Source organism: Dromiciops gliroides, chromosome 4, assembly GCF_019393635.1.
Source record: "Dromiciops gliroides isolate mDroGli1 chromosome 4, mDroGli1.pri, whole genome shotgun sequence".
Taxonomy (NCBI): domain Eukaryota; kingdom Metazoa; phylum Chordata; class Mammalia; order Microbiotheria; family Microbiotheriidae; genus Dromiciops; species Dromiciops gliroides.
This window is the reverse complement of record NC_057864.1, coordinates 382,819,378-382,833,945: the sequence shown is the minus strand read 5'-3', so window position 1 is coordinate 382,833,945 and position 14,568 is coordinate 382,819,378. Positions and strand designations below refer to the sequence as shown.

At 36.4% G+C, this 14,568-nt stretch overlaps 1 protein-coding gene across 1 annotated transcript in view; it reads right to left on the bottom strand.

Moving 5' to 3' along the window:
* Positions 1-14,568, bottom strand: part of PHACTR2 (phosphatase and actin regulator 2) — a 164,402-nt gene that overhangs the window by 65,141 nt on the left and 84,693 nt on the right. The window contains 1 exon segment of the mRNA XM_044003499.1: positions 5,358-5,516. Coding sequence (XP_043859434.1) covers positions 5,358-5,516 — 159 coding nt within the window.

The window sequence follows — 14,568 nt, the reverse complement described above, 5'->3', positions numbered from 1 at the left end:
TGTGCATGGAAAATATTTTGTCAGAACTCTATGAAATAAAAATGACAATGCTTGGTGTGCACATGGATTTGATGATAATAATGCCAGTCTTGGCAGGAGCTGGGAATTTAGAATAAGCACTCCACAGCAGCAGCAATGACCCTCTTCTTCTTTTTTTTTGGTGGGACAATGAGGGTTAAGTGACTTACCCAGGGTCACACAGCTAGTAAGTGTCAAGTGTCTGAGGCCGGATGTGAACTCAGGTCTTCCTGAATCCAGGGCCAGTGCTTTATCTACTGTCCCACCTAGCTGTCCCAATGACCCCTCTTCTTGTTATGGCTTGTGATCTCACTGCCCTTTGATTTGCAACAAGCCTTTTGCTTGTACCACCAAGGACTTTCCTGGAGGCATTTCCATCTGCTGGGGAGAACACCAGCCAGATGTACCTAAAAATGATTTGTGCTTAGTCTCATCATGGTCTCCAGTACAAAGAGCTGTGTCAAAAATCAATAACTCCCTAAGGAATGGCAGACTCCACACTCTATATTAGATTTGGCACTGCACTGTTAAGAATAAACAGCTCTTTACTTTCAGGACTTCCACATATGCCCCTGGCACTGGAGGCCTCTACCTCGCCCCCCAGTTTCAGAATAACCTCCTCTGACTTTTTGGGAAAACAGTCAGGCATAGTAACAGAGAGCTTGGTCTCCAAACTTGATTGTTTTGCAGACTAAGACCATTTAGGGATGACAGTGGGGCAAGATGCACAGACAAAAAAGACAACATTTAAAAATAACAACCTCTGGAAATGCATTAATGGAATCTAAATGGAAAGGAGATCAGTCTTTTGGTACTGAAAACGGAGTCCCTGAAAATGAATTCTTCAAACTGCTTTTGGGTTACTCACTAGGTTTTTCCTTAGCATTAACTGTTTATAATATTAAAATTTGTTAAGAGTTGAACCAGAGGGCTAAACAGGATTTATTTTACAATGAAATCTAATAAAAGACAAACCTATTGTTAGGACACAATGCCTTCACAGGTTCTGACTTTCAATGACTGTTAATAACAGAAAATGATTTTTTAATAAAGAGAATTTTGTTTAATATGAATATATTGTCGAATGTGGTGTGGGAATTCATGTTTTTTTTATCCATGATAAGGATCTCAATAACAGGACCTATGATTTTTATTTCTTTGGCACCAGTGGCCCCTGTCCCACCCCATCCCCCATCCACCAACTCCATTCACACAAGAGCATCTTAGAGTGCTCTGGACACCAAAGGCACTCAGTTAATATTTTCCAACACTTTTTTTTTTTTTGTGGGGCAATGAGGATTAAGTGACTTGCCCAGGGTCACACAGCTAGTAAGTTTCAAGTGTCTGAGGCTGGATTTGAACTTAGGTCCTCCTGAGTCCAGGGCTGGTGCCTTATCCACTGCCTCACCTAGCTGCCCCATCAGTTAATATTTTAAAGGTAGGCCCAAGCTAGCTTTCACTGATTGCACCAACTCGTGGTGATCATTCCTTCCTTTAAACTATTCTAACACTTATTCCATGGACTGGCTATGTGGAAAGAATTGGGTAAGTTGGTATTATTGTCTTCCTATTTATGAATTATATCTCCTGGATTAGTTAAGGCAGTTGTTAGGACTCCACTCCATTTCTTATATATTCATATCTTGTATATAATTTGTATTTACCTCTCTATACACTTGCTTTTCCTCAGTAAGGCTTCTTGAAGACAGAAATCGCTTTATTTATCTTATCATTTCTTCAGTACCTAATTCTGGGCATGGGGGACATAGGCAGGAGCTTGATAAATGCTGCTGAATTGGAGGACAGAGCCTGTGGGCAATATCCCACTTATCCAGACAGCCAAGGGTGGTGCCTCACACATGTGCTTAGGTTGTGAAAAGTACACACCAAACTTTTTGTTATTCGTGACAATGATGATGCTGATGCCACACTTGCTTAATGCTGAATTTCATAACATATGTTATGTATTTAAAACCTTGATCTTTCCCCTCCTGGGATCTCTGTTCATCGCCAGAGGCAATTTCTTAACGTCATATCCTCAAGAAAGTAGACTTCATAGTTTGGGAACAAGGAGACCACTTGCTCTTTAGCATCTGGGAATCACAATCCCCACTAGGAAAAAAGTAAACAAACTACCCTAGGTTAGCCAATGTTGAAAGTCCCCATAGGCTCATCAGAAGTGAAGTCTGTGACTGTACTCTTTTACAGTGGGTCAACACACAGTTATCTGCTCAGCTTTTACTACATTCACTTGTATGTTTATACTGGCACTGTCATTGTCTTAAGTATTTTTGCATGTGTAATGTGGTTTGTTTGTTTTTTAAGAGGAGAAGGGCCAGTTTTCTATTTCTTTTATATCCCATCAAGGGATAGTCTGAGAAGAAACAAATGTAATGGACTAGAGTGAGTGTCTAGAAAATATTGTTCACTGACTAAAAAGTTGTTGCCTACTAACTTAAAGAGGAAAGTCAATCTTCTTTCTGAAAACAAATAAAAGCTTATTGCCTTATTCTATAGTCACACAGATCTAGTGACATCATACAAACTAGTTTTCTGAAATTTCATCATTTCAACATAAGGTATAAGGGTCCCACAACCTGTAGCTATGAGCACGGCTACTGATAAGCAAAAGTATATGGAAGACAAGTCCTCCCCTTTTCCATACTGAGACTTCTTCAAAATATCAATAAGCCTTGAGGAGAAGTAAATCATTTCGGATTCCTGTTATATAAAGCCCAACATTTTGCTCAGTAGTTTGTATACCATTTTTTCCTCTACTTAAAACAATTTAAAAATGAATATGTTGAGAAAAATGGTAGTGGACTGAAGCGTGTTTAGAGACCAAGCCAGTGTTAATCAAAGTACTCTAGAACACCTCGCCTGCCATCCAAAAGGACCTACATGACCCCACCTGCCCCATGTAACTCTATAGAACAGGGTTTATTAACCTAGGGGCCAGGAATTTGATCTTTTTTTTGATACCCCACATTTTGATATAATGGTTTTCTTTGTAATCCTATATATTTTATGTTTATGCATTTAACAATAAAATACTGAGTCCAAAGTTCACCGGTTGACAAAGGGGATCTCGACAAAAACAAAGTTTAAGAACTGCTGCTCTAGCAGTTTTTCTGACATAACAGAATACTCCAATGTGGAAATTAGAAATATTAAAGTGCTACAATGTACATGTGAAATAGCTTCATGTGGATTGAAAGCCTCCAAGTGAAGGCATCCAGAGGGCATCCCTCCCTAGAAGAAGTAAAAACAATCCATCCAGTCAATTCATAAAAGAATGAACTCTTCTTTTCCTACTTGACAGTGATGCTTTAATATTTCAAATGAGATATTTATATCTAGAAATTTATGTATATATGTGAGTGTGTCTGTGTCTGTATATATATGTATATAGTATATAATATATATACACACACACACACACACACACACAACACACACAAACAATATGTAAATAATTTCCAGGGCTTTAAAGCACAAGTTGCGTGAATCTAATACCATCTATAGCAGATAAATCATACTCTGGAGAAACCTCGCTTAAGCTGAAAGGAAGCTCAGTGCTGATTGCCCCAAAACATGGAGTAAATTAAGACTTTATGGAGGTGAGTTTTTTTTTTTTAATTAGTGTTCAAAGTGTAAAAAGAATGACCCTCATTTTCTTTTTCATAGTTCACCAATTTATTCAGGATTCTAGCTTTTGGTATACAAACTAACCAAGTTTAGGATGCAATCTTGGTCTCTCTGAGGGTCAAAATTGACTCAACTACAATATAGGTAATAAGAAATAACCAAACATCCTTCTATCTACCTATGAAGTGTAGGAACTATCCCCCCCTCCCCACCAATATCAAGGCTGCAGAAATCTAATTTACACAACGCTGTCAGCAACTTTTCATTATATTGAGATAAAGGAAAAGCTTCCTTTGAAGACAAGCCAGTTGGACTGCTGACACCACACAACAACCCTGTAAGCATTAAAGATGACATTGTTATGTAATGAAGGAAATGCTTCATGAATGTGAAAATTATCTCTCAGTAGACAAGTCACAGATGGATTTGAAGTGTAACAGTTTGGTAGCACACGACAATTGGACTTTTAAAAAAATAACATGCTGCTACATATTTCAATTGGGAGAATTCTATCAACTGTTTACCTTAGACTTTTAACTCTTGGGGCTCCACTGTCTTTTATCACTAAAAATATTTCTGAAAGTCTCATATTCTGATCCTAAGATTATCTGAAAGGTACTGCGAAAACTGACCTTGATCCATGAGGGTGAAATGAAGTAATTCATTTTCCACAAAGTCACAGACCCTTCCTCTATGTTTTAAAGGTAAAGTTTAGACTTGGATGGGGAATACTGAGACTTCCCTTTGATTTGGAAAGCCTATTTTGAGAGGAGTTTATAAAGTAAGGAGATTTTTTAAGGCCTTAGATCTAGACACTGTTTTCTGCTTCTTTTGCTCTTTTCACCTTATCTCAAGAGGATATATTTGGAAGACGGTAAAGGGACACAAGGGCCGCAGGAGCAGGCATTTGAGTGAAGTAGTTGACAACCTAGGGGCTCAGTTCTTGAAACTGCTATAGAGCAACTCTGGCCCAAGCTTCATTTGGCATGTTGCTGCCACTTAGCCCCCAGAGAACAGTTTGAAGAAGGCTGATAGGCCTTCCAAAATGGAGGGCAAGCAATCTGTTGTTCTGAGCAGCCCCATGCTGAGGAGTGTCAGGACTCACTCAGGCTCACAACAAAGCATCACCCACTAGATTTCTAGTTCAGGATTGGCAGATCTAAGACGATGGAAACAACAGAGACTGTAATTACTTGAGAAAGCAGAACAAATTGCTTTATGTATTTTCTGGGTGCTATGTAAGTGTAAATATGTATTTATGCCTCCAAGCTTACACTTAAAGGTTGGTGTACAAAGCACCACTTCAGATGATATTATCAGACTTTTTTAAAAAAAGATTTACTAACCTTCTAGAATAAAGGGCACAAAGTAGCAGCAAACATGCCCAAAACTAGGCTTATTTTAAGGACGCTGATGGTGGGTAAAGAAACTAAATTATGCTGAACTTTGTCTTGGGTAAGATAGGTTGCCATTTGTTTTGAAATATAGGGAACTATGTGCGGAGGTTCTTCATGTGCTAAATGAGGGTTCTTTTACTTAAACTCTAGATATCTTCTCTCTATTTAGGTATTAGGCAGCTCTCGCATCAAGAGCCACTACTGACCTTAGGAGGCAATACCCATAACCTAAAACTTAGTGCTCAGTATTGAGCGGTATTGAAGAAAAAGGACTTGAGTTTCTTTTTAGTTTACCTTTCTTATCTTCTGCTTTTTCTTCCACAGTTGTTGCTTTTTCAGACAAAGAGCCATTACCTTCTTCAGACTTTACTACATTTTCCTCTTGAGTGGCCTCCTCTCCGATGGGGATCATGTGCCCGTTTGAATTTTCAAAGTTTACAGTTACATCTCCATCTAAAATGGGGAAAGAAACACCTAGTTGTCTAACTTGACAGCTTTCTCAAGAATCGGCTTTTCCCATGTTTGGTGTAATATTATAGAACTTGGGGAGTTTTAAAGTCCTCTAAAAAGAGAAAAATCTGTACTATTTTATTAGGTCTTACTAAAGAGTTGAGGCAATGGAAGAAAAGCTATAGAATCATAGCTCTTAGAAAGATGATATCTAAGCCATTATAAATCATTTGGGAAATATCCTATTTATAAACATTTTTGGAGAATGAGGCTCCTTCCAGATTAGGTATTTTAATGTCTATCATTTAGGAAGTTATTTCACTCAGAAATGGAAGGGTGAAAACAATAACCTGAAAAATGCAGTAAACATATTTTAATCAACATTAAAACACACAACACAAATGCAAATACATCAATAGCAAGAGGAGATGGCAGACAAATTATCAGTGGGAAAACATGAACATTTTCCAACAGGACTTTCTTCAATCTATTAGAATTCTTTTTCTGACAGCCTTGCACACCAACACAATTATTTGTGTGATCTAAAATTCTACATCAGTATTTCAGTGTGGTATGGAAGGAACCCTGGATTCTTGAAGACTACACCGTCTGAGTACAAGCTGTAACAATTCCTACCAAGCTGGAGAGGTTTAGTGAGAGGCAAGAGGATGGAAAAGTCTAGGCAAGTGTCAGGAGATCATGACAAAAAAGTTGGTCACTAAGTCATCACAATGTTATTTTTTTGTCCATAGCAACTAAACAGAGGAGACAGAGAGGCAGAGATAGACAGAGGGAGGAGGGAGAGAGGTGACTGCATATCTGTATTTTTTTTTTTAGTGAGGCAGTTTGGGTAAAGTGACTTGCCCAGGGTTCACACAGCTAGAAGTGTTTAAGTGTCTGAGGCCGATTTGAACTCAGGTACTCCTGACTCCAGGGGCTGGTGCTCTATCCACTGTGGCCATCTAGCTGCCCCTGCATATCTGTATTGACAGAATCTTCACACCAAGTAAATTATGGATCTGTTAAAGAATTGAAATAATTTAGGGCAGGGGTTCTTAATATTTTTTGTGTCAGGGTCCTATTGGCACTCTGGTGATCCTATGGATATCTTTTGGAATAATGATTTTAAACAAATAAAATTAAAATAAAATGAGTAGAATAACAAAAGAAATAAATTATATTCAAATGCAATATCAAAATGCAAAAAAAGAAATTCAATTGACCCAACATTACAAACGCTGACTTAGAGGAAAGGGTTTGTGGGATTAATTTTAAGGAAATGTGGAGAAAACATCCAGTTTTTAAAAAACAAAAAATTGATGATTCAAAATTGATCTTTGTGTAACATGAAAATTCAAAGTGCACTCTTAACATTTCCTACTGGCATAGCATATCAGTATGAACAGCCTATAAGGCTTCCTCCTGCTGTTCAATTTAGTAGCTTAGCACATTTAAGAAAAGAATAAGATTAATCAAAACTGCCTGTCATTCAACAAAGTAAAAAAAAAAAGAAAGAAAAACACACAAAATTGAAATGAACAAAAGCGATTCAGGTAGATATCAATCAACTTTTCACATCACTTTCAGGTGGAAACCAAAGGAACCATCCAGAATAGAATGGCAATCTGCAAGCCAAGTCCTTCACCCAGGATTTACAGTCTAAGCATTGCTGCTAAATTGTTTAGAATAGGTCTTGTCATGAGTGTCAAAGAGTAATTTGCAGCTTGCATACTTTGAGAGATTAGATCTTTGATTTCTTAGCTCCACTGCTGGTGTACAAGAAGAACCAAAAAGTCCCCAAAGAGATATAACCATTTAAAAACACTAGGTATGTGTGTATGTATCAAGGGAATTTTAAAGTTCCATTGAAAATGAAAGCTATAAATCTAATTACAAGAATGGGCATCTTTCCTGTTGAAGAAGGCCTGACTTCAAAGTTAGAAGATTTAGGTTATAGATCTATATTTATTAATGATTTCCTGGATATGTTATAGTATGTCTACCTGAATTTCTTCTCCTGTAAGATGAAAATAACTTCTGAGCTATATGAATATATTCTAAGCAAGACTAGACCACTAATCTACCATGTACTAGTTCAGAGTTAAATACAGAAATACTCTACAACATTTACAAACACTTTGAAAAGATGGAAGTAGATGGACTAAGATGATTCTTATAGCCTTTGTCTTGTAGATTTCTTGTAATTAATGAGATTTTTTTTAGGAACTCACCTAGTTTTTTAATGGAAATAGCTGGTGTTCTAATTCTATTAGAAAAATTAGGAGGTAGAAACGCTACATTTGAATGTTTCATTTGGGTGTGATAATGCTCTGTACAATATAGATAGGCACTTCAACTCAAATCTTATAAAATAGCCACTGAAGAAAGAACTTGGGGAAATAAGCCAAAATAAAAGATCTCAGGAGTTTTGTCAAAAAGGTGACATAACAAACCTGACTTACAAACTCAAAAATATATTTTGATAACTATCTTTCAATATAATTGGTTTCCTTTGTAACTCAATGTACTTTATGAATTGAAAAACATTATTCTGAGAAAAGGTCTATAAAGGAGACGGGGGGGGGGGGGGGAGGGGGGGGAGAGAGGCCAAAGGATCCATGACACAAAAAAAGGTTAAGGATTCATGCCCATCAGTAGTGGTGGCACGCACCTGTAATCCTTGCTGCCTAGGAATAAGGCTAAGGGACTGGCTGAGCTCAGGAGTTCTGAGCTTACAGCAGGGCTCAAGCTGATCAGGAGTCTGCAGGAAGTACAGAAACAGGGAGTGCAGAATGGGGGAGGGGGAACCAATTTTTCCTAAGGAAAAAGCAAAGTTTGACTTCTAATTTTAAGAAAAAACATCTTTTATAGAGTATTTTGTTCCTTTTAAAAAGGAAATTATTAATGGCTTTTATGAATAAAATGTGAAGAAGCTAATGAACATTAATCTCCTATGGCTGTTGTTTACTCTAATTTATATACTCCCCACTTTAGAAATAATCTGTACTAAAACAGTGATTAATAAACTCTCATTATAAACTATTAGGCTACTGTGCCACAAACAAGTATAATAATTGGTCTTCTTGATAAAAATGGGAATGAGATTTCATTAAATGAAAATGAATATTATAATTGGGTAATCATACCACAAGTGAAAAAACAGAAATGAAGACGATTATTATTCAATATGTAACTTTTAAGTACACATAATTGGAGGCCAGAATAACAATTAAATGAAACAGAATTGTAATATAAATTTTATTCAAGTTAAGTGTTGAAAAACTGAAAAAAATGATTGAGAGGGCAAAAAGCAGAAATAAGATTTCAATCTGGATCCTTAATCTTTAATGAAGCAGACACAAAGAAATATTTTCATCTAGACTCAAGATAAGTGACAAAGAATGAAAAATTCAAATGTGGAGAGAAAAATATCCCTCAAATATGTGTTGGCTTAAAAACTTTCTGTTTTAAGGGCAGCTCCAGAAAGTAATTCACTTATATGCAATAACTTGATTTTACTTTTCTTTTTTCTTTGCCTTGGGTTAGTATATATATATATATATAAATATATATAAAAAGCATTTATTGAACTTTACATATCTTACATTCAAACCATACTTCAGATTCCTTCATAGTTATGTAACTGATATTTAAATTTAGAAATTAAAAATGGGGCAAAATTAAGATATCTTGGCAAAGGAAATTAGTGGTTCACAATGTGACATAAAGGCTCAATGAAATGAAAAGATATTAACTTTTATATGCCAGTAGAACACTCAGCTTGCAAAAACTCCCATCACTCACTACCATTATTGGGACCAGCCCATTTCCTTTTAACATTCATAGAGATCCTGAAGATGTCTTTTGTGTCCACACTTTTATACAAGTCATCTTGGTGATATTCTGTGAACTACCATCATTTGCCCATATGTTTCTCCATCTACTTTCTGGGTTATGGTTCAGTTAGTTTTAATTCTTCTTGAGACTTTAGTGTTCTATGAATTTGCAGTCATATACTATGAGGGGGCAGGATAGTGTTAAAAGATTGGCTTATACAGCAGAAAATAGTTTGGAATAATTGAAAGCATCCCAATTAAAAAAAAAAAAAAGCTCAGCCTAATTTCCTCTTCCTCCTGTTGGAAGGAAGGAAGGAAGGAAGGAAGGAAGGAAGGAAGGAAGGAAAGGAAAGGAAGGAAAGACCCTTAATGTAGATAGACTAACCAAAAAAGGGAACTCAAACCCCATGATCTAATCAGTCAACCCTGATATGATCATCTGTAGCACCTGCTCCAAGTATAAGTAATGATGTGCTATCTTGATGGGCTTCCTCTTCAACTGAAGTTTGGGCAATAATTTATTTTTCATCCAATTTGTTTTCCCAATGTGGTTGCACAACCTTATCTCTTTCAATTGATTACAGAAACCAAAAAAGAAGGTTTGAAGTATACTCAGTCTTGATTTTAATTAATTTTATGCCATTTGCATAGGAGTATTTGGAGAATTTGGGGTATTCATAAGGATTCCTTCTATTTGGAATTTGTATAGGACATCTCCCATGCCATTTGTCAGCATCTGGAATTAGAAGGTCTATGTTCGGATCCTACCTCTGCCATTTTTATTTTTTTTTGCAGGGCAATGGGGTTTAAGTGACTTGCCCAGGGTCACACAGCTAGTAAGTGTCTGAGGCTGGGTTTGAACTCAGGTCCTCCTGAAATCCAAGGCTAGTGCCTTATCATTGCGCCACCTAGCTGCCCCCTCTGCCATTTTTTAATCTGTGTGACCATAGGCAAGTCACTCCATCCTATCTGGGCCTCATTTTCTCATCTGGAAAATAAGGGAGTTGGACTACATAGTCTCTAGGGGTTCCTACCTGCTGTAAAATTATGATTCTATGATGTTTCATTGAGCATATTTCCATTTTTATGCTTTCTTTGGTGTCCATTATGTTGGTTTTGTTATCATTAAGTTCAATGTTTTTTTTTTAAATCAATAAGCAATCAATTGTAACTGAGAAAGTATGATTTGCTATAAAGTCTCGTGTGAAAACCAGCCTGTTCCCTTCTCATATTTTCATTTAGGCATATCCTCTATGTGCAAAGAAGAATTTCATAAAGATTAGTAGAGGTGGGAATGTAGGGCACATATGGGGTAGGTAGTTGCTCATGTCCTTCTTGATGTCTCTTTTGGGGTGAAAGTACATATGATCTTTTGTTTTCAAGTTCATGTTTTTACATAGCATAAAAATCGATCCTTTCATATTATTAAAAGTGTCACTTCAAGCATGGATACCAGGTGCACTATTACATCTACCATGTCCACAATACAAAGGGGATGTCTATGAAAGACTCTGAATGTGGGGTTCCAGTCTTGTTCTTGGTAATATATCACTCTAGAAATATTAACAAGTTTCTTTCATTTCACTTTGTTTATACCATAATAGATTGATGCGTATCTTTATTTGGCAAAAACCCAAGTATTTGCTGGCTTATGTGGTTTCTGGGTCCTTCTGGCTTCCTTTTGTAGCAACTGTTTTGCATCTATCAAACTCTTTAAAGAAATAGTGACGGTCAATCTCTTTAATTTTACTTATTTCCGATTTTTTCGGTCAAATGTTTATATAATTTGGTTTGGAACTGCTATAACCACATGCAAAATCAATATCCTTTCTTCAAGTCTAGTATTATTTTGACCTTTAATCAACTGACATCTGTCTTTGCACAGAGCTGATTCTTATTCTTGAGCCTTCTGATTCAAATTATACAAGAGATATTCTGAGTACACTATCAGCCTTGATCTTTAGTTTCTCAGTCGCAAGACATTTTCTAGTATACTGTTTGCTGTGTCTCTGCCATCTTACAATTGAAGTTGCCAAATATCAAGGTATATATTGACTTGATTTGTTACATCCTATCAAATGATTCACAGAATTTCTCTACATCTTTCTCTGCAATGGATAATAGTACAAAAGCTAGAAATATCTTCCTGATGGTTTATCTCCTAACTCAACAGAAGCACTACAAAAAGGGAGATGGGAATCTTTGGGGCACATAATAAAATCACTCTTCGCAAGTCCATCACTGACTTCTCTTGTAGAGAAGTTGTAAGCCCAACTTTCATTCATTTAGCTGTAACTTCTCTATGTCTTATTGAATTTAAATCAAGAATGTCAATTCTCCAGTGGTGAGACAACTAATTAGTTCCTGCACACAGATTGTTAGAAAAGAGAACCAATGTTTAATGTTTGTAATAGATCAAAGAACTGTGTGATTCTTAGTATTTTCTATCCCCCTTTATATGCCACTTTCCCAATGTCCTGGGGAAGGACAAGAAGGCCACACAAGACTAAAGCTTGACTAAAGACTATAAAAAACAAAACAAAACTCCATTATTTTCCAGTAAAGAACCCCTCTGTCTCATAATAGACTGGTCTTTTCAGACAGTATACAGACTCCATTTCTGCATTCATATTCAACATCATTCCAGTCTGGTCAAACAGACAGAGCTTGTGTGTAGCTGGGATAGTTTTTAAGAATCCAGGGTCAGTTCCATACCACAATGAAATATTAGAGTAGGGATTGTTAAAAGTGTTTTATTTTAACTGAGAAATTAAAAATTATTGCATATGATAAGAATGTATAAACTAAACTCACACCCTTTAAAAAAAACGAAAGCCTTATAGAACTTGAAATAAGGAGTTACTGAAGTAATTTTACAGATACAAGAAAAATGAGGAGTTGAGAAAAGGAAAAGTTGTTTTTTAACTATGCTGCAATTTGAAGGTGACAAAGAATCAGTTGTAAAGGAACTTCCAGATAAAAGAAAGTAAAAGTCTTGGTTGAGGAGTTGATAGTGTCACAGGGCAAATCTTAGAAAAGGATTAGTATCCATAGGAAACTGAAAATTATCAACTCAAGTGTGTATAAGCTTAGGTTAAATCTTGACACCATACCATAAATTAGCGGTGAGGGGAGAGAAGCATATTTAAGATGAGAACTATTTATTCAAGGAATTAAAAATCACACCTAAGTATACCCAGTGTACAAGGAAGAAAACCATTAAAGATAGAGGACTGAGACCACCTTAAAGATTTTTGAAAGGAGATGATTGTCGATTAAACTTTTTAGAGTTTGTGGAAGAATTTTCCTCTAAAGAAATCCCCAAGCTGAAGCACCAAGAAATAGCACCTAAGAAGACCAATTTTAGCAAAGGGGATTTTTAAAAATACTTGCCCCACAACCTCTATAGGAGGGCAAACTTTCCTCATAATATCTAGTGGTACTGAAGGCCAAGAAAACAAAGGTAAGGGAAATAGTCTTCATCATTGAAAAGAAGAGGCTATTAACCAAGCAAAGAACAGTTCACAGTCTCTGGCTAGAGCTAAAAACAGATTGAAACTCTCAAGATAATTATTGTTGGAGGGATGACAGAAAACTACTTTCTCAAGCACTTGGCTGAAAACTGGAAGGCTGATGCTTGTTCCAGTCACCATAGGGAGCCTTGAGGAATGAGGTAATCTTTTATAGAATATATGTTCCTGAGTGTATATTCATAGAAGAGAAGTTTAAAGTAAACTTCAGCAATTTCTCAGGCTGTTCTCACATCAGCTTATGATTTTTTTAGGTGTTAATTCCTTTTATGTTTGTTAATATTCAGCTACAAAAGTTAAAAGGAAAAAGCAAAACAAAGAAAACTTTCTGGGAAATAAGTATGAGTTGGTCCAAGAGGTCTTAGTCTTATCAGGTGAGTGTCACCATAGACAGGGGAGAACAAAAGAACCAAAGGTATACTAAGCACAATTTTATACCGATCATTTGAAATTCTGTTTTTGACAAGATGTCAGTTCTCTCCCCATCCGTCTGCTACTCTTCTGACAAAAAGAAAAAGATTTGGCCTTTCTAATCTTTACCCACATAGGGTGACTATTCTTTAAACAGTAAATTTGCTAATTTTTCTCTTCCTCTGAGAGGTTTATAAATTTTTAAAAAGGCACAAAGAAAAGAAAGATGTTTTGACTTTGCAGATAAAATTAATAGCTCAGAGTTGACATTATAAAATGGATTCTTAATTTGCACTCTGAAAATACCTCCCCTTTCCCAACGCCTCCAAAAAGATCACAAAAGTCACTCTGAATACAGTCTAGTGAAGGATGCTTTTTAAAAAAAAAATGCTAGAGGAACACCTCCTACCCTTGCTATTTCAGGATGGCTTGGTTTGCCCCTGACTGATGCTGTAGGATATAATGGGAGAAAACATAGCTTGAAAGCTACTAAGAAGTTAGTGGTGAAGTGGATTAATTCATAACTATAGTTAACAAAAGGCTTGGTAGGGCAGATGTTCAAATGAAAAAATGATAATGTCATGAGAATTCTGAGAAAATATTTTATTCAAAATATGCTTATCATCTCTTTTGAATAAAGGCTTAAGAGTATACAACTGGGATCTGGTTTTTTCCTTTTCAGCTCTCCTACTATGATTATTTATTTATTTATTTTTTTTAGTGAGGCAATTGGGGTTAAGTGACTTGCCCAGGGTCACACAGCTAGTAAGTGTTAAGTGTCTGAGGCCAGATTTGAACTCAGGTGCTCCTGACTCCAGAGCCAGTGCTCTATCCACTGCGCCACCTAGCTGCCCCCTCCTACTATGATTATTAATCACTACAGCCTTAAAAAGGTCGTAGCATCTCTGTTCAATTGGCTTCTCAGAAAAAATATGTGCCTCAGATGGAATGTGTTTAATAGATGAAGGAATACTATGATTATGAAACACTAAAAATATGTGATAATCCTTCTTTAATAAAGTACATTAAGGAGGATGCACTATGGCAGTAGTTAGGAAACAAGGAAGAAAGTGAGATTAGATGAACCAGCACTACCATTAAAAATTCCTCATGGTTATAATGGAAGAAAAATTCACTACAGTCTGCTTGGAGAAGCAACAAAAAATACTTTTGCACTTCTGACTTTGGTAATTGTTGTTGAGTTGTTTCAGTCATGTCCTTACTCTTCATGACCCCTTTGGGAGTTTTCTTAGCAAAGACACTGGAGTGGTTGGCCAT